The 21,580-nt window shown below is 39.5% G+C and overlaps 1 protein-coding gene and 1 pseudogene across 1 annotated transcript in view; both read right to left on the bottom strand.

The window, feature by feature from the left end:
* Window positions 1-968: 968 nt before the first annotated feature.
* LOC144659862 (uncharacterized) overlaps window positions 969-21,580 on the bottom strand; it is a 60,317-nt gene continuing 39,705 nt past the window's right edge. Inside the window, exons 12-17 of the mRNA XM_078520385.1 lie at window positions 11,036-11,132; window positions 9,203-9,330; window positions 6,379-6,478; window positions 5,800-5,888; window positions 4,585-4,714; window positions 969-3,719 (exon numbers count right to left, since the gene is read on the bottom strand). Of these exons, the coding sequence (XP_078376511.1) occupies window positions 3,630-3,719; window positions 4,585-4,714; window positions 5,800-5,888; window positions 6,379-6,478; window positions 9,203-9,330; window positions 11,036-11,132 (634 nt within the window). The 3' untranslated portion in view covers window positions 969-3,629. The remainder of the gene's footprint in view (window positions 3,720-4,584; window positions 4,715-5,799; window positions 5,889-6,378; window positions 6,479-9,202; window positions 9,331-11,035; window positions 11,133-21,580) is intronic.
* Window positions 15,019-17,045, bottom strand: LOC144659861 (uncharacterized; annotated as a pseudogene).

Here is a 21,580-nt window from a genome sequence, read left to right on the forward strand (position 1 = left end):
TAAGGTCGATAAGTTATGGGTGAAATGTTTTTAATGGGGCGAAAGGACTGGACAAGAATAGAAAATTTGCCAACGTTGCTGAAAGGAAGGAGGGCTGAAAAACTTGCATACACTTGGCTCCTGGTTGAGTAGAGTTGCGAAAAGAGCGTAATTGTGTATGCAAACGGCGTGTAAAGCGTTTTGACAATCTTCCTTGGGACTTTACGGCCAATAGTGCCTGCTACAGGAGCATAAAGTTATTCCATAGTGATGCGGCGGCTTTTACGGAAATGCGCGTACTTATTTATACCATAATTACAACTGTGTAAGCAAAAGTCTACGTTGGAGCCTTGTAGCCCATCGGACTGAAGCTTATCCCTGTTTCCGTAGCATAAAGCGACTTGGAGTATTTCTACCCACCCCCCACCCTCCCCTCCCCCCCCCAATAAATGGGATGCTAGTCCATCGCAGGGTTACCACCAGATATTAAATTTACCGGTATCCATTTGTACACCTGGGTGCAGAGACGCCCGGTGAGAGTAAAGTGTTTTGCCCAAAAACATAACGCAGTTACCCTGGCCAGCTGGGCTTGAAAAAGGCCGCTCGATTCGGAGTTCAGCGAAGTAACCATATTAAGTGACCACTGCTCCCTGATTGCAGCATAACGGGCAAACGAAGTGTGATCATCAATACATCGATGCTCTTCAGCAGTGCTCAGAAAGCTATCGGAAATATTTGCCGATCACCTTCGGAAATGGTCGGAGGTCTTGGAGCATCTTTGAGAACTTTATAATATATTTCATCGACAGGAAAAATTCAGTTAGGTTTCTCTTGTCTATCAACAAGGGACACGTACACAATCTTTAACAGCGGGAAGAAAAATAGAAAGTAAGGATTACAACAGTACATAAACAATAATTTCCCTCCCTCGACCCAAAGTATCAATCGTGCGTTTAATCAACATCAACAACAACGAGCAAACAACCAGGAGTAATAACTGTCCTTTAATTCATCTTTCAAAAATATTTTTTCTCGTAGCCTTTCTAAAAAAAAAAAAAGATTAATTAGTTAAAAAAATATTTTTAATCGGTTTAATACAAACAACAGACTTATTCGAAAAGTAATTTAAATGTGTATTTGCAAAGTGGACACAGAAATCGCCCTGATTCATATAAAAATTTTGCTTCGAGTTTATCGGCCGTACTAAGTAGTGATGCAACATCGCCGCGCTACATAAGCTCAGTTCTTATTTAAACTGATAGCCAATTTTTGGATGGTATTTAATGACATGCTTCATTTTATCTTTCTACATTTGGGCCTGTTGAACAGCCGTTACCACAAAAGCTTCAATCCGCGCCACAATTCTTAATACACTTCTTCTATCCCTCCCTTCAAAATTTTAAACAAGAGATAGTGTTTTATCAATTGCTTGACGGGAAAGAGAGCAGATAAGCTCTGCCCATGAATGAACAGCAATTGTGACGTGGCTTGTGGCGTTGTTAGAGTTTACAGCATGTTAAAGCTGATTTCCAGTCCGTACTGCGCAGACTCGGGGTTTGTTTACGTTTTTGTTTTGAATTCGTTGAAACGTTACACTTCGGTGACAGCATACATGACGTTTTTTAGTCCGCCATTACAGTTCGTTTCGTTCAAGAGTTTCCGATGAGCTGAAACGTCGGTTTGAAATAGCGTCAATGTTCTTCTACTCGTTATTATTTGTTCTGCAAGGATATCTGGCGTTAATAATGAAGAAAAAGGTAAGTTTGTCGCGGAATTTTTAGTTTTGCTTGTAAACATTCCCTTCGTGTGGGCTCACATAAACATTGCAGCCGAGATTGCGCAGTACGGACTGGAATTCATCTTTAAAATAAGTGATAATTTCAATCATACCTATTTCTAACTTAATAATATACAAGCAGCAATTTCTCCATTCTGATTGGCTAAGAACACGTCAATTTATCCCAAACCAGTGCAAAAAGTGTAATTGGCAGTGCAAAACGTGTAATTGGCAGTGCAAAAGTGTAATTGGCAGTGCAAAACGGTGTAATTGACAACAGCCTCATGAAAAATTCATCTTGAACAAACAAAATGGCGGACGAAAGTGAGACAAAATTTAAACTTAATAACGCAATTTTAATTAAAAGACTTGAAAACGACGCAAAGTACAGAAGAACAACAAACATTACTTACTGTAAAAGACGTAGAATTATCAAAAAGGCAAAGAGGACAAGACATAAACTAAACTCGAAATAAGCTCACGGCCGACGGCCGATAGTAAATTAAAATTCTCGCCGAAACATTGCTTCACTTCTCTGAAGCGAAACGCGAAGAAGTACTGACCAGACTTCCAAGGAACCGGTTACCTAGTTTTGAACACAGAAGGAGCAAGCATTTCATTTCATGATTGTTTAATAATAGCCGAAGCTTGTTTATTTAAAAGCTCGCTCAACAACAAAAGGCACAAAAGATAGTTTTACAACTGTAAGAGGCAAATCTAACCTGTAAAACGTCCAGTGAAATCAGGTAGCAATGCGGAGTTGTAGCAGAGTGCTCATCTGTACTAAGAAAATCCGTTCGGAAGATTTTTATAGTTCAGTATTTCAGTTCGGTATTCTAGTTTGACTAATTTGTCAGCTAGAGCAACATGTGTTGAACTGAGGTTGATTTCTGTTCGGGCGAACACAAACACAGCACGGATAAAACGTACCAAAAAAATACCTCTCAGCCAAGAACAGCAGCAGAACCTTAGGAATTTTTTCCTTGCTTTGTCATTCACATTCTTCAAATTCAACGGCGAAAAGAGTCAAAAGACTGTTCTGAAAACTTTTCATGCAGCACTTCCAGAGAGTGAATGAATATTTACGCATGAATTCACACGTCAAAATTTTTAGCCAGGCGCTACTCTAAAGTTGTCACGAAAATTATCAAAGCGTGACCGAAATTGTCGCTTGTATATTATTAACAAGTAATCACATGATTTTTCTCGTGCAATTTGGAATAAATAAGCACTTGTAAATTTTTCAAAGGCTACAAATTGCACTTGCCCTGCGGGCTCGTGCAATTTTGTTAGCCTTTGAAAAATTTACTCGTGCTTATTTATTCTAAATTGCACTCGAAATCATGTGATTACTGGTACATATTTCAATGTTGCATACAAAAATTAATTACTATCAGATTGGCTGGGTTTTTTTTATGCCCAGACATAAAACTGATGCGCACGCGCTTTTGGCGAGAGACAATCGCCTGTTAATCAATTGTGTTATTGTGAATAACAACTAACTGTCAGCAATATTGAAACAGTCCGTCTTTTGTGGATGCAAAGCCATTCAGACGCATTTACAAGTTACAGTCAACCCTCTCTAAAACGGACACCGTCAGGACCGGCTCCACATGCCCGTTTTAGAGAGATGTCCGTCTTATAGGGAGTTTAAGTTTAGTGAAATGACTAAAAAACGGCAGGGACCATCACCAGGTGTCCGTCTTCAAGAGGTGCCGCATAATAGAGGTGTCCGTTAAGAGAGAGTTGACTGTAATGTGAACTGTTTATGCCTACCTGAATTTTAATTTAATCACTAAAACATCGAGCGAACGCAATTCTAAAGGCGATTATATCAATTCCTTGTATTGACATTGGTTATAAAAATGTTTGGTTAAATCTCGGCGTAGCCATCTTTACTGCACTTCTGTTTAAGTGAAGAACAGGCAGACTTGATACAACCACAGGTAAACACAGCTCCATCCTAAAGAAAAAGCAAAGTAAATCAAAAAAAGTAATTTGACAAATTTCCCCAATAAAGTTCAAGCTGGACTTTCATTACATTAAAAACATAGACTGTTTGCTAACGAACCTTCTACTGCATGTTTCTACAGCACTTCGCAGCCCAAAGCCTTCTTGTAACTTATTTCAATCGATGAACGCGCGAGAAGAATCGCATATTTCCTTTCGCTCATTTCGAACGTTTTTCTGCCTATCCCCCCCCCCCCAAAAAAAAAAAATATCCCACCCACGTCCTCGTACTCGCGCTCGCGTTCTTTTTTTTTTTTTGTTGTTAAAAAACAGAGAGGCTAGCAGTCTAACCCAATAGTCGAAAATTAATTTTTCAAAACAGCTTAAATAGTTTCAAAATTTCAAACGTTAAAGCCTAGATCAGGCTTAGTACATCAGGTTTAGTGTCCTGGGATACCGCCTGAGCTTAACTTCGTTTTAAGCGATTGGGAGTATCTCTACCTCCCCCCCCCCCCCCCAAAAAAAAAAAAAAAAAAAAAAAATGAGAGTACCTCTCCCTTCCCCTCCTCCCCCCAAACTGGCTACCATGAAAGTACCGCGTCTTTTTTTTTTTTACCAAGGACATAACACAATGACAGCATCCAGTTCTAGTGCCCGGACCACTCGGCTGAGAGTCTAGCGCTCTAACCATTAGGCTAACGCATCCCCCACATTATAACCCATAGCCTGTATTGTATCAAAGTGTAATCTGTTTACTAATTAGTTTTAGAAAGAGATAGCATTTTTTTCCATATTTCGAGCGATAATTCCCACATTTATCACATACATAACGAAACATCCACCAACAGTGAGAGTTCAAGCATATAATAGACCTGTACCTTGACAAGGAAAGGAAAGTCAGTCCAGAACGAATGATTTGGTATCAATTCAGGCATGCTCTCTATTCCACGGCCAAAGCGGTTGATCAACACTCCAACGATGAAATACATAAGAAGCAAAGGGAAAAATCTGAAAAAAAAATTGTAAAGCCATGGTCAAATGATCACAACTTCTTGATCCAATATCATTTTTGGGTCGAAATGTTGCAACTCTTTGATCATCCTTTTTGGACACATTAGAACATATTGGGCGAACGTCTTTGGAGTTGTGTACGCCACCATTTTGCCACCATTTAGCAAAACAAGCAAGACTCTAGAAACGCTTTGAGTTAAGAAAACTTTCTTTTTAGCCGCAATCTGAAGACAGAGCACTCCGCTTTTGTTCTTTTTAAATCGAAATTAGAGGCGAACTTGAATCTTGCCGGGAAACGAACGCATGGAAATTGTAAATAAAATTGAAGTAAGGTGACCAAACTTGAATGGGTAAATTTTTCAACTCGGTTTGTCGGCTTTGACAGAATCTTCTGGTTAGGTAGTCGGAAAAGGACTATAAATTTAAAATATGGATGAAATGGTATCTTTGTTTATTTACGAAGAAGCCACCGAAGAAAAAAATAAACTAAACTTTCACTTTACTTATGTTCCGTGCATTTGTAACTGCCGTAAGCGGCAGCAAGTCTTGTAAGTTCTGTGCTCGTTTAAAAAAAAAAACCCGAGCACAGAATTGTAAACCCACTAGAGGATGGTTTTCGCATGTCCTATAAGATAATAATGCACTTTTGAGGTCTAGAAAAGCAGCTGAATGCCCTCGCCTAACGGCTCGGGCATCCACTAGCAGCTTTTCTAGACCTCATGCCTGCATTATTTTCTTATAGAACATGTAAAAAACCATCTTCTGGTAGATAAATGAATTCAAATCTACCATGAAAATTTCACTTGCAAGTCTGGAGAAGATAAATCGATTTCTCGAATAAGTAGTATTCGTCTACCAAGACCTTTTAAAACACATTTGACAAGCGTTTGCTTCTCGTCGAAAAATCCGACCGGAAAGACTTACGCTCGAAACGTCAACTTTCTAAATTCGTTATGGCGGTTAATTTATTTTTATCAACTTCAACCTACTTCAAGTAATAAAGTAGCTAAGCATTTCATTAACCAACCTCGGTTGCTTTTATTTCATTTTCACAAGAACATCTTAATGTAATATCTGCTTACATGATAAGAAGAATACTACCAACACTGAGACCACCTGAAGATCCGGAGCCTTTTGTTGGACAGGCGTGACTTGAAGTATACGTTGCACTCTGAAAAGGACATACATTTGATGTTACTCTAACGATATTCACGTGAAGTTACAATTCTTTTAAGCACAGTCAAAAGGATCCCAGTTGTTTTAACTCTTTAACCCTTTGAGAGCCAAAATTGATCAACATCTAATGCTAAGAGAATGAAAGCCCCTTTGGCTCATGAAAAGCTCGGCGTCTGAATCATAGCCGGTCCACGGGTGTTATTCCCGTACTTAATTCAAGGTATTAGGTTCGGCTCATGAAACGTTCGGCATCTGAACCGGGCCTAATTATAAGTGGAATACATTGTACTTTGTACATCAGCGATTTTCATAGTCTTGATAAGCACATTTTCTGAGAGCAATTACATAAGAAACAGTCGTGACTGCCTTTCAAGTAACAGATGTAGAATCACAATGTTTTATAGTTCTTAGGAAACACTTCATTGTAGATGGGATGGGGATCAAAACCTGTTTCAAAACATATGTGGCAAAGTGTAGATATTTACATATATTGAGCTTGTGTCAGATTTTTTGTCCTCTATAAAATCTGATACAATTCCTTTTCCTGATACTTTTGCATCACACTTTAAAGTAATCTCTGACCCCCTGTGTAAAATACAAGCATACATGCATCAGTCTATTAAAAAATTGAAAATGAAAAAAAAGTAATAGCAAAAATAGCAAGAAAGCTTAAGGCTCGCACAGGACCCTTGCTCTTCTAAGTACATTGTATTAATTTATTTAAACCTATGTATGAATTGTGACGACAGAAGCTCACAATACACGGAATATTCAAGACAATACAAAAAATGTTTGTTTACTTTTAAACCACGCGCACGCAAGAAATTTGCGTAGAGCTCAAGCGTTTGCGTTTGCCTTTGAGAAATGAAGGGGTTATCCCTGAAACATCTAAATGCTTTTGTTTTTTTGTTTCCTAAACAGTATTTTAAAGGCACTTCAAATATACGTTTCCCTCATCAACGATTTTGAAAACCGCCCTTCATAAAAAGAGTGCACGTTTCAAAGATGAGATTTCACATTTTTAAGGTGGATTTTCAATGACGCGTAATCTTTTACGAGCGTTTACGTGCGTGAAAAAATTTACAGACAATGTACGAACGACTTGCGCAAGTCGTTCATAAATTGTCTTTAAATTTTTCACGCACGTAAACGCACGTAAAAAATTCACGTCAGTAAAAATCCAGCTTTACTCTTTTTGAAGCCAAATAGAGCGGTTTTCCTTTGAGGGTCGAAAGTAAATCGAGCTTGCTTTGGTTTTGCCTTACTTCGCCGAGGCTCGGTGATTGGTTAAAAAAACGCACGCCACTTTCTCGACCAATCAAGAGTAAAACCAAAAGCAATCGTAACTCACTTGTACACATTTTCTCGAGTTTCGCGCCCGTTGCATGTACATTGTATTTACTTTGTCCTCTGTGATTGGCCGGGCAGTGATAACTTTGTTTTGGTTTTACGACATTCAATGGAAAGCCTCTTTAACTTTTAGCGATCAGTTTACATTTGAAAATTCCCTTCCGTCATGGCACAAAAGAGTTTTTGATTTATCACCAGGTCACATCATCATTTCATTCGATGCGCTATTCTTGCTAAAAAGTTGGTCACCAATTCGCATTAAAGGGGCTAGGTCACGGTTTTTAGGTAGGTATGAATGACATTGTATCATTCTCTGTTTTTCTTGGAAGAAGTCACCAAAGAGATGAATAAACTAAAACTTCCCTTTACCGATGTTGTGTGCATTTGTGACTAAACGTTTACAAGCGGCGTCGAGTTTTGTCGTAGTTTTTGTGCTCTTGGATAAACATTTTTACATATTATTCTAAACCAACTAGAAAATTTGTTTTCTATGTCCTTTAAGAAATAATGCACTTTTAAGGTCTAAGAAGATCAGGTGAATGCCCTCGCTCTACGTCTTGCTGATGGTTTAGAAAAGGCCAGGCTTTACATTGAGCAAATAATGCGAGCTTCTCTAAATACTGTGCCTGTGCGATGGCAAAAAATGCATCTGCTTGTTTATTTTTGTTTTGTTTATTGGTGAGATGATAGATATGACAGGTTTAAACAGATAAATGATACAGTTCTAAAAATAATTATTATGGCACATACATGTACAGCTTAGTAATGTATGCTAGGGGAAATACACCAAGCAAAGTGTGGACCAGTTATAAATAACAAAATACCACATACAAGTTATAGGCTACCGGTATTATACAAGACAAATATACCGTAAATGTATGTACATGACCTGCTGGAGGTGTTAGAGGCAGATTTAGTGGATCTTGTTAAAATATGTGTGCTATCCACAAATTGCATCTCCATGTATGTGCTATACTATTTTTCAGCCTGGAAATGTTCTTAAAATGATCTTACAATTTCTTTCAGAAATGCTATATACAGTTGTATTACTGGAGATTTATTTAACATACAATGTTCTATTACTTACACCAAAATACAAATTTAAAGATATAAATACTATAACAAATATAAGTATAGCCAGTGTAGCTTGGCGTTCTGGTCAGTCAGGGAGAGCGAGAAATCGCGCGCGCGAGCAAAGCGAAGGCGGAAGGCAGAAGGATTTCTCGCTCTCCCTGACTGACTAGAACGCCAAGCTACTGGCGCTGGCTAATATAAGTATGCACAACATTACTTTTTGAGTTACTTTCTTATTCTGGCATCTGGAATATGAATGGTGCTTTATTGGCTAACTTATAGCCTGATGTTCTTAATCCACTTGTTCTTATATGCGAGTGTTTACTGTATCATTATGAGCAACTATCATTTTTTGCAACACCAAATTCTACCACTTATTTGTGATTTGTCAAAAAAAATCACATAACTTAAAAGAGTAGATCTTACATTTACGTTCTCTTTAGTCCTGGTACAAGGGGTATTGGTATAGTTTTAGTGGAAATTGGTAAAAAGTATGAGCAATGTAATTGCAGAATGCCACCAGCAACTTTAAGAAGTGATATTTTGGACTGGTTTAGTAGGGACATCACAGTTTTGTGCTCAAACGAAACTGAAAGGGCAAGATAAAATGAGGGTGGCAAAGAAACACTGGTCAAAGAAGCCTGAAAACGAAATTAAATGATGCAGGTTATATATGGGTCTATCCAGCAAGGAACACCCAGGACAGAGCAAAATGAAAGAGAACTTGTGGGCCTCCTATGTGCAAACTGGCATATTAGGTTTTAAAGATAAAGAAATCAAAACAATGATGCCGTGACAGATCTGCCTCAGAGATGTAGTATGGTGGTGTTGTACAAAATAAATTGAAATTGAAAAACAGCACACTGTAATGCTACATCTGAATACCTTGTATATGAAGGTGAACCACTTGGAATGCCTCCATATGTTATGACAACATTACCATCACTGTCCACACTAAAACTTGTGTCTTCAGATCCAGCAGGGTTCTTTTCATTTTGAAGAACTTGACAAACCTGAACAAAGATAAAACGTATAAGCACAATTTACAAAGAGGCTTTATGCATCCAATGGCGCTACAAGGACAGATAATGATGATGACAAATGTTTACATTATTCATACCAACATCATGCTTATATTTTATTTAAGTTTTAACTAAAAAAAAATCTAAGAAAAGTGAGTCAAAAAGCGACTCAAGAGCCCCTCGAAAATTTGGCTAACACAAAATAAAAATATTCGAAAGTGGAACAGTAATTATTAATATTATGATATTGTTGGAATTTTTTTAGCGTAATTAGTGTTTTCCCGGTGCTATCCTTATAGCCAGGCCTTCTGATAGGGTGCGGCAAAAAAGCAGAAATTATGCGGCATTTTTAGGGCAGATTATGCGGCAAGAAAGTATTATTATGCGGCAAATTATGCGATTTTATCTGAGCAATTTTTAGCTTGTTTTACAAGGTTTCACATGATGAAAATCCATTTTTTGCATTTCAAAAAATAATAAGAGCATAAAGAAAAGATAAATATCTGTATTTGAATGAAATAGATTATTTTCACCTCATTTGCGTTTATTCCAATATCAAATGGCTTTCCGTGACCACTACATGACGTAGTAGAATGTTGAGGACTTTTGGTGCCATAATATATAAAGTGACAAGATACCGCTGACTAAATTGATTAAGGCGCACATGTTAACGTGCAGTGGTCGAACGATCGAACAATCTACGATGTTTTTTACTTCATGGAGGGATTTAAACATTCTGAATTCAGCCATTTTGTCTTGTAAACTTCAGTACAATACAAGAAAGCAACGATAGAAAGCAAATTTATTTGTGTGAATGTTGTTATGGCTAAGTTGAAACTGAAAAAGCTGAAAAAGGAAGTTGCCTGCTCGAAGTAATGTTGTTCGTTTGAAAACCACACCAGAGGTGTTCCAAGGTTTTTTTGACAGGTAAACCACCTTGAAACAATGTTGAAATTGTCTTAGAATTTAGTTAAAGCGAGTATTTTCTTTTCCTTTCTCAAATTGTGCGATTTTGTACGAATTATGCGATTTTTTATGAATTATGCGAAAAGTTGCGATTTGAAGTCAATTATGCGAAATCGCAACATCGCATAATATCAGAAGCCCTATATAGTGCTTGCCGTCAAGAAAACGCTAGATCAGAAGGCTGGAAATGCTATTAAATTAGAGACCCCAGATTTGAAAATCTTCCAGAAGCATGCCCTCGAACCCCCTTGGCCTTAGAAGCTTGCCCCTCCTGTGCTCGTAATGTACCCCCCCCCCCCAATACATTTTTAAAAGGTTCCCTGTTATGGCACTGATACCACATACTACTTTGCACCACAAAGGATAACACAACAGTTTGATCACGTATTGGCTCATTTACAGTGCCATGAAAATGTCTCACTTAAAATCACGACCACATACACTACAGCTTTTAAACCAGGTAGCCAGGGGCAAGCCGGCTCTCAATTTGCTAAGCTATTTTTTCTTTTAGTTTTGTGGGTGATCTACTCACCCAACAGCTTATTCAGCCAAACTGCACACAATCATAAGTGATTGCATATTAAGGGAGGAGTAATGCAATAATCACTTACAGTGTGTGTGCCAGCTGGCTACGTTTGGATTAAAAGCCTTTTTTAGCAAAACTCAACCAGCAGTACTTTATGATTGTCAGAAATTAAATGAACCAGTCAACATTATTTAAAAGACTCACCAGTACATTGTCACACCCAGTCCCACTACTGAAAGGTGTACATGGGTTCCACTCAAATGTGCGACCTTCACTATCCTTCTCTGGAATGTTTTGAAAGCTTAACATGAAAAAAGAAGAGTAGCTTTAACTGGAGCTGTAAAATTCCGGTTATAAGCCCTGGGCTTATACAACTAAGTAAGGTGTTTTGTTGGTCTTATAAGCGTAGGGGCTTATATCTTGGAAAGCTTATAAGCGAAATAAAAAAACCCGTTTCGAAACGAGCAATGGGAGTGTTGGTCGAAATAAGTTTTACGTTAAATACTACTTATTAACCGAGAGTGAGGTCATTACAGGGTAATCTCAGACCGAGGCCTTGATGTATTGACCGAGCGACAGCTAGGTCAATACATTAAGGTCGAGGTCTGAGATTTCCCTGTAATGACTGAACGGACGAGGTTAATAAGTTATTTATTATATGGCCTTTAAGCACTATTCAAAAAAAGAGTATAATCAAGGGAAAAAACATTGGTTGGAGGTAAAACTCGCTCTCTGTGGCTCTCATCGTCGCTCATACTAAAGAAGTATCGGTATGCTTATATTTTTCTTTCAGTTATTGAAAAGATTTTTATATTTTGTTGGCATTTTTTGTTGTTTTCCCCCCCCCCCCCCCTCGCTAGTAGCTTTCACTCACAACTCAAAAAAACGTCGAGCCAAGAACCATTTTTAATAATGCCGGTCATTACAAGAAAATAATGCCCGCACACTATTGTAGCCATATAATAAAAACACATAATAATGCAACATCTAGCCCTGTTCAGTACTGTCATTCAGCAGAGGGGGGCTTATATCCGGGGGGGGGGGGGGGGGCTTATAACCGGATGTATTTTTTTGCTTCCAGGTAGATGGGCCTATAACCAGGGGGGGGGCTTATAAGCGGGGGGCTTATAACCGGAATTTTACGGTATACAATAATGTATAATTAATACCAGTAAACACAGTGAAGTTAATTAAATGCAGCTGCAAAGTAAGCCATGTGAGAAGTTGTGGTTCTTTTTCTTGATAACTAATGAATATGGACCACCAACATATTCATATCGTATTCATCATGCCAGTAGTTTTTGTATTCAACACGCTGAAAAACAAAAAATTGCTTGTGGCTTCTTACCAAGAAGGTGTGATTTAACCTGTGGAAATTGAAAAGCTGGGACAACCAGGACAACGCTTGCAGCGTGGAGAAAATTATTCTGAATTGTCATGCCTTTCTTGTGCTTGACAACTTGTCTGACTTTCTTATTGTAACGCCAAGCCGCTACAAAAGAACTTCAGTGCTACGATCGCCGACTACATGTAGTGAAACACCTTCGGCAAAATGCCAACAAGATTGATTAAGAGAATGTGACGGGAAAGTCTTCTAGGAGATCCCTAAAGTTCGCACAGCAATATAAATAAAGGAGCTTTTGCAAACCACGACGGCAAAACAAAAGACAAATGCGTTTTATATCCTGGTACATTTCTTGGCCGTTCCCTGCAAAACAACAACGTCAAATGACCAAATTCTGCGTATTTTAAATAGCGTGAACGATGTCGGCTAAATTTTCGAATTTCTATTTGATGATGAACGCTTTCTGACAGCTCCAGCTTGTTCTCAAGCTCCAGTTTGTTCTTAAACCAATAGATACACTGAATACATTTGGATAAAAGCAAGATTCTCAAGTAAAATATAAATTTATCTTGCACCAGGCGCCGGCGTTATTGCTAAAGCTACCTATTATTGTCTATGGATGGGGAAAACGTTATCAAAGGAATCGGAAATCATAATCGATTACGAAAACTTGCAAACTTGTAGCGCAATATTTTGTGTTGACAGCATCTATCAATATTCATCGGTCAGTTGTCAAAATAAGAGGTCTGACCAATCAGATCATGATACCAGAATCTGGTATCATGGATCGGCGGTTACAAAGGACTGTCTACAGGCTCCCGCACCCCCGTACTCCCCCTTAGGCCAGCTCTTCCGCTCGCTTCGCTTGCGTAACCCCACTCGCTTAGCTCGCGGAAACCCCACTCGGGAGCCTGTTCGCAGGCTAGCTCCGGTTTGAGTAGTCGCACTGTAATCTGATTGCAGCTAAAGAACGGCTGCCAGGTAACCTATACATGTATATACCAATCTTGGTTTTTATTTGAATTGTCTTGGCAAGAGCTGATCTCTCAACAGATTTATTGACATTTTGTAGGATGACAGTTCCTTTGATGATTTGTCTCCATAGACAAGTTTTTGTCCATGTGGAGACAAGTAGATCGTACTTGGCCTGGTCAACTGATGACAGGAAGACAAATTTTTGCGAGTGCATGTCAAAATAAACTTGGCCTTACCATTACCCTTTTTTATAGACACAGCATTCCTATACACAAACAAATTCTGCTCAGCATTCATGACTAGGGAGCAGGGCCATAAAATAATCGGGAACAAGAAAACGAGGTCCGAACAAAAAGAAAATAAGCTGGGAACACGGGAACAAAAGCTGCATGTGCTTCTGATATTTTAGGGAACAGGCCAGGGATCAAAATTATTCTCTCAGGGAACAAGGGAACACAAGGAAATTTTTTCTGGGGAACAAGGAACATAGAGTCAATTAGCAGTCATTTGGTGAGTAGGATGTCAGCTTGTCAGGCATTTATTCCTGGTCAGCTGACATGGACAGACAGACATTTTTACATTTACGAAAACGAAAGTTTTCCTTACTTTGGTTTTGATCCTCCATCCACCGCCTTTAAATCAACCGTCGATCCATCCGACAGTGTACACGAACATGTGCCGGTCTTCTTACAGGTTTCTCCCGATGTGGAAAATGCCATTTGTAGAATAACTAAAATCAAAAGAGCCCATTTCACTCCACAAAACGCCATGTTGTTCTTGCACAGACCCGTGACAAGCGACAAGCAGAGCCGGAAGCAAGTATTATTTCCCAGTCTTAAGCTCTGCCAGGAACGCCTGATAGAAACATTTTTTTACAGATTCCTTCGCGCCAGAGCGTCTATAAAACGAGGGCCAAGGGACTTTTTATATCGCGGTTCTTTTCTGTATATTTTACTATAACTGGGGAAATAACATCCTTTGTTTAATAAACCGAGGACTTCGTAATACAGAGGTTCGTTAAATCGAGGTTCCAGGTCTGTCAGCTGTCTCCTTCGCAGCTGCTGTTTAGCTCGTCACGCAACGGTGCAGCTCAAACATTTTTCTTTTTTTGGGGGGCGTTTTCGAGAATTTTTACTTTTTTTTTAGTCAAGCCACTTTTTATTGAAGCAATTTAATTACAATCATGCAGATTAAAATTCCTAGCGAGGATAGCAAGTCAAAGGAAAATAAGACAAACAAGTCGTGGTTAGGAGTTTGATTGAGCCGGCACGCAAGGATGCGTATAAAGGAGGAGCTGTATAAGCTACTCTTCAAATCCGAGGGTAAACAAAGTGATGATGATGATGATGATGATGATGATGATGATCAGAATTGTTCTGACGTACAGGATCCAGCATATGGTCATATTATTAGAAAACAATGCTGAAAATAATTATACAACTGACGAAAGAGAAAAAAGGAAACGATATTCAAGTTTTTAAAATATGCAAATTAGCAAAGTGATGACGTCATACACTCAACCAAATTCTGACCAAATATGAAGAAAGTAATATCTCAGCCAATTTGAATCGGAAGTCTCTGATTTTTTGCAGTAACACTCTGCTAGTTTTGTTTTACAATGTGAACTTAACAATTTGGTTACCATGGCAACGCACTAGGTTCCAGATCCCCCGATGCTAAAAGCTTTTCTGGCCAATGCTGCCATTATGTTTTGTTGTTTGTCAAAAATGTTTTACATGCGTGATCTGGCAAGCATGTGAACCAAACTGAAAAATCCTAAATTTTTAAAAGAAATTTGGGGGGGGGAAAGGGGGGTGCCGGAAAAATTTTTTTATTATAAATATAAATTCTCCCCGTAGAAAGTTCAAGTTTCATTGGTCTCTGCACAAAAATGACCGAGACATAAAATTGGGTTGAGTAGATGATGTCATCAATCCTCTAATTTGCATATTATATTTTACGATCTTTTTAAGCTTAAATATCTCCGGAATCTCGTCAAATACTCTATGGTACACCAAAAAAAAGCAAGGGGTGAAAAATTGATCATAGTACATGTAGCACTTTAAAAATATTTCTGTTGTGCCACGTCACATTGAATTACATTTTCACGCTGTGAGTAAAACAACAAGTACCTTATAACCACTGCAAGCGATGGCAACGAAACTTTCGAAAAGTGTTATTCCTTGAATCGCTTCTGCGTTGTGTTCAATGCCACGTAATAGGTCGCCATCTACGGTGTATATTAGCACTTTCCGTTCAGCAGCGAGGACGACATGATTACTCTCAAAATGAAATGCAATTTTGGGGTAATAATAACGTCCTTCTAGCTGAAACTTAGAAAGGTGGTCGCCCTGTTCACTGAAAGTGTGAACATAGGAACCAGCTCCATCCAATACCATAACACGCCCACCATCAGCAGCGGTGATAGCTTTTGCCATCTTTACTGTTCTTTCTCCAAAGCATCGAACAAAATTTCCATCAGCATGCTCGTACACATCAATTACTTCTGTTCTTTCAGATATGATGCTGTTTGGTTCCAACAGCACAAACAGTTTTTTGTTGTCGTTGACTGCCAGTGAGCAGTATCTCAGCTCTTTTCTGAGAGGAATTTTGTAATACAACTCTAGAACTTTTCCAAAAACATACTCCTCGCATCCACAACACATCCATTCGCCAGACATCTTCTTGTTTAGTAAAACCAACACATAGATATTGGCCTTCTTGTCTGTGGCCACATCATAAATAAATATTGGCGTTGTTACTCCCACATTAATTCGGGAGCAAAAAGAATACAGAAAGGTACCTCTTCTGTCAAAAACCTTCACGTTACCACCCCACAAGTCTCCTACAATGAATTGTCCTAGACTATTTGTAGCGATACCACGTGGAAGCTTCAGCTTGTCTTCACCTTCCTGACCAAATGACCATGGTACCCAACAGTGGCCCATACCTAATTTACGCAGAGTTTCGGCGACTCGCGAGTCGCGTAAAATGTCAACGTTTTCTTCTCCGTGACCAACACAAGGCCGATTCGAGATCCTCTTGCTGTCACCGAGACAGCAAACCATTTGCGTGACATCGTAGACATCACGATTTAACCGATGAACAGAGTAAATAATTTCGCTTCGTTCAGCCGCACTAAACCAGGACCAGAGACCTTTCTTGAACTCCACGACATGCAAAACAGCTCTGTACAGCAGGCATCGAGTGTAGCTCTTCAAGGCACAGCTTACACGCTGCCATTGAATCCTCGGGATAATCTATTTTCTCTAGTATTGTCGTCGCAACACGAATAACCAATGCTTGAATACGATCAGTTATACTTAAAATGTCATTATTGAAAGCTTTTGTTGCTTCTAAACAAGCTATTTTGAAGTCTTCTTTTGCATTCAGAAGAACTCTCGTATCTGCATGATCCAAATGCCCGAGTTTCGTGTTTTTGAAACTCTCAGCTTTAGAAACCGTATTTCCTGCCTCAACGATTGCTGATAATAGCAAGCCGCAATTTAAAATCTTCTCCGAAGCGTCTATTCCCTTGGCTTCTGCTAAGAGTGAACCGTCTTTGCCACTTTTGGCTTTCCTTAGCAGCTCAAAAAGCTGAACCACTCCTCGCCTGAAGTAGCTGATACTTGTTAAAAGATCCTTTCTTGCTAATCCGTGCAGCTTTGAGTTGACATCATCTATTTCACGCACGACCAGGTCTCGTATTTTTCGATCTGCTACATCGCCTTCCTTCAGCACCTCTGCTGCCTTATCTCTTCTTTTATTCACCAGCAAGCCAATAGTGGCTTTGAACATCGCTGTTACAATCACAGACATATCAGGTCATGTAAAAATAAAAATAAGTAAGAAAAACTCGACATCTACATGTTTTGGGCTTCGACCCAAGTTAAAAATCCGTTTGCCTTAGCTTGTTTGCTTTTTGGCTCGTTTCATCAGAAACGGAACGAATATATATTGGCTTCAGGGTGAACTGTCTGAACTATTTACTTAGTGGGGTAAAGAGGCCAATCGAAATAGAGTTTGTAATTGAGAATGTAAACAACATCGAGCTGGAAAAACATACGAACACAAAAGAGAACACAAGAGGCCCAGAATAAAATATTCATATATTTAAGTAAAAAGGAGGCATTTTAAAATATACGCCAGTAGATTAATAGGCAAATCTAACACACAAGCAATACAAACAACGACAAGATGGCTGACCACGAGGACGGCACTGCACGCATGATAACTAAGTACCGCTGACCGGCACTGGCGCGACCTCTCTTTTCTCCTACTAGAAAGGACCTTTGTATATACTCTAAACAAATAGTATGAACATGAATTTAAACGAGAAATGTCTGCGCCTTTGCGGATTGAACAAGGACGGCGGAGCCGTTTATATATCCCCTCTCCCCTCCCTCAGTATTTCCAAAAAAATAAAGACTTACTAAGAGAAGAGTCTTTAAGCACCATCACTTCAAGTCACTACTCACCCACCCACCCATGGCCAACCCCCCCCCCCTCCCGCTCCGCAAATTGGAAAAATGTTCCGCCGTCCCTGATTAAGGAGTGTCTCTAGTCATACGAACATGAACATAATGTCTGTCCCTTCATGATCAGACTAGCCAAGTAACAAACACAGGTATTAAGTTCAGATCGATGCCTCAACTGATCTTATTATGATCAACTTGTCTTAGAAGTCTATAACATAATCATCATAACGTGTTAGGCGCCGACGGTGGCGCGTTAATCGTTTTGGCTGGAGAGCTTCTTCAGCGGTATCAAATTAATTGCATTTCTTCAGCTTGGTCGGGAGGGGAATCCCCAGAGCTGCAAGCAGTTGGCCTTGGGGAGAATTTACTTTCTTCTGCCTGTGGTACATATTCATCTGCCAGATACGAGATTGCCTCCGGGATATCTGGTGGAGGGGGAGGGTTGGCTGATTGAATGGGAACCTCTTCATCGCCAGCCGGAAGTCGTCCTGGGGTCGCAGACGTGTTTCCGACAGTTCTCCAGGAACTTCGAAGCACTCGGAGTTTCTTACGCGGTAGGAGGTGCTGCGAGTGGTCAACCGGTGAACATCCTTACATGACTGAAGGCGCCTTCTACTTTGGTAACGAGGGAGCGGTCCCTCACCCTTGATTTGTTCATGTCAGAATAAATGTAGACAAGATCACCAACTTTAATGCAGCAAGTAAGTCGGAGCTGGGCCAACGGGGCTACGAATTTTGCACTGTGAGGATGATTTGTGAGCCTTTGGTTATGTTGCCTTGCTATGAGATCATGATCAGACATGGGACCGGGAGTTGGCGATTTGAAAACTGGTCGTGCTGATACCACATTTCTCAAGACGATAATCCGCAGGAACGGATGCGTGAATTTAAGTTTGCTGTTGATACTGCCAGGGTACGTTCGGTAACTGCAGGGGCTCTAAGCGAACGTTACACTTGCATTTTGTACACGGTACAATATCAACATTTAATCTTTCCTGTTATCCAGATCTCAGTTGCAGAGATTTTCTCGGTCTGCAAAAATTACCGAACTCTATTCTAAATTATGTAGAAGGAATATTAAAAAAAATATTGTGATATCATCGGGGACCAACGTCGAGGGAAAGCCTTGACAAAACCAGGTTAAGTTAGTGAAGTGTCTCTTTACAAATCAAAGATCTCTTCGAGATATCGACTTTTTTTGCATGAGGTTAGTATGAGTAGAAGGTTTATCCTGGGCATTGTTGTTCGAACATATCATGGAAGAATTCAAACGTCTTTCAGTTCAAGTATTTTTTATTTTCGCGGAGTAAATGCTGTATTTGTCAGTCGCGACGACTGGGTGCTTTGCGACTCATATACTTTGGCTTGGTTAAAAAAGGTAAACTTTGACGTTTGCCTTTAACATGTTTAATCGAAATAGTCGTTTCCTTTCGAGTTAGAAAGATTTCTACTCGGCCTAATGCAGAAAAATAACGCCTGATCGCAGGTTAGGTTACGCACGACAGAGTTACCTTTTGTCTCGTCACGCAATCTTAACCCCACACTGAGCAAAGTAAATTTTCGTTTGGATATTACCAAAAGCCGCTTCTCCTCGCGTTATTCTTTACCTTACAGCTACACATGCCATTTCTAACGACTACATTTCCAGCAAAACAGTTGCTGTTATTTTTCTAATTGCGATCGATGCATTTACTTCTGAACAGAAGAAACGTTTAACGTTTACTTACTACTTCCACCGGAAGTAATTTCACAACAGGCTACAAAAACACTTATAAATATCACTTAACACATTTAATGATGTTGCAATTAGCGAAGCGCACTAATGACGTCACAGAATTTGACCCCCGGTGTGAGTCAAAATTCAAACAAACAAACCGCTCTCTGTAAGAGCAATGTATGGTTGGCGGGCACTTTGGAGGCATATTTAGCGATTGTTTCACAAAACCATGGCCAGATTGGCAGGATTGGCTCGGATTTCGAGAGAAAGCCTTACCTGTGCAACGTAGAAAGCTCAAACCGTGGTTTGAAACAAAAGGTTTGTCAAACAGAGCGATTATTCAATAAATGTGTAAAATGTTTTACTCTCAGTTATTGAATGGATTATAAAGGCCCGATTTGCTGCCGGGATTTGCTGAAAGAAAACATTTATTTTTATGAGAAATGCAAAACGTTTACACTGTTCTTAGTGGCACATTTTCCAACACAACAGAGCTAACCTCAGATTTATGCCACCACAAAATTACACAAAGAAACGCTCGTCCGATCGGTCCCCTTGCCTGACCCGAATATTTTAAGAGGTCAATTTCGTTACACAATTGTCGCGGCAAATACTATTTAATATACACTGATCGAGCTCGGCAGCTGTAGCTGCAGTCTGTAATAGTAATGGGGATAAATAACAGCTTTATTAAAATCAAACCCGCCGTCAATTCCATTAGAAAGGCGTTTGAATAGCATAATATTTTCGCCCTCTATCTATCATGTGTCGAAACAGATCGGATGACCGGCGATCAGTGCCGTCAAATTCGGGAAGAATTCTGAATTTCTTGCAACCGACGATCTTTCCGGTGCCTAAATAAAGCAATCCTTCGCAATTATATAATTCGATAGTAATTCGCTATCCGCCGCTTAAATTTCTCGGCAGCCTGAATAATTTTGCACTGGGAATCAAGGTGTTATTGCCGGATCTTCGACTAATAAATTCAATTTTGGGCCATTTTTTGGATACCTTCAATCTGTTTTCACTTACTAAAGCAAAAATGTTTGGAATCTATCATCTCGGCCTCACATTGTGTCGGTCCCCTCCATACAAAGCCTTTGCCCAAACTAAAATTGTTGTCCGACTCACGCAGAGGGGGGGGGGGGGGGGGGGGGGGGGGGGGGGGGGTATCATGTGGCGAGATCTATTTTTAGTAATAGTGCGCTTCGCTAGATGATGTTGCAATTCTAAATTGTGCAACTCAGCAGAAATAATCAATTGTCACGAAATGAGATCCCTTTGGTTAACTATTAGCAACGTTTTAGTGTGTGAAAGACTTGTACGAGTACAAATTTGCGTTGTTAATCGTTTTGGGTTAAATTAATTTTTGCGCCTAAAGACTTGTACTAGTAAAAATTGCGTTCTTAATCGTTTTAAACTTCACTGTCTTCGAGCGCTGAACCGCTTACATTCTTAATTGGTTATGTGACGTAAGATTTGGGCTACTCACGTTTTTGATTCTTATATAATGTTTGTAAATTTGACAAGTCACGTTTTTTCTACAAGAACGGAAGTGCTGAAGCACAATTGTGCAACTCAGCAGAAATAATCAATTGTCACGAAATGAGTTCCCTTTGGTTAACTATTGGCAACGTTTTAATGTGTGAAAGACTTGTACGAGTACAAATTTGCGTTGTTAATCGTTTTAGGTTAAATTAATATTAGCGCCTAAAGACTTGTACTAGTAAAAATTGCGTTCTTAATCGTCCTAAACTTCACTGCCTTTGAGCGTTGAACCGCTTACATTCTTAATTGGTTATGTGACGTAAGATTTGGGCTACTCACGTTTTTGATTCTTATATAATGTTTGTAAATTTGACAAGTCACGTTTTTTCTACAAGAACGGAAGTGCTGAAGCACAACTATAGAGTGACACTTACAAGTCACGCGCTTTGACCACCCACAGCGGAAAGTATTCCCTTGAGAGTTAACAAGAATGCGATCCCTTCCGGTTCAGATTTGAGTCCACTAAACGCTATTCTCCTCTTTTTTGCTTGTAAACAAGCAAAAAAAAGTCGAAAAAAGGACATAACTCGTCGATTAAACCTCGGGGTTCTTTGCTGTATATGTTGCTATTACTGGGGCGAATAATACCTTTCGTTATACCGAGGACTCCGTTATACAAAAGGTCATTAAATCGAGGTTCGCCTGTCAGCTGTCCCCTTTACAGACGTTGTTTTGCTCGTCACGCA

The sequence above is a fragment of the Oculina patagonica genome, chromosome 7, assembly GCF_052425735.1.
Source record: "Oculina patagonica isolate OP01 chromosome 7, crgOcupat, whole genome shotgun sequence".
Taxonomy (NCBI): Eukaryota; Metazoa; Cnidaria; class Anthozoa; order Scleractinia; family Oculinidae; genus Oculina; species Oculina patagonica.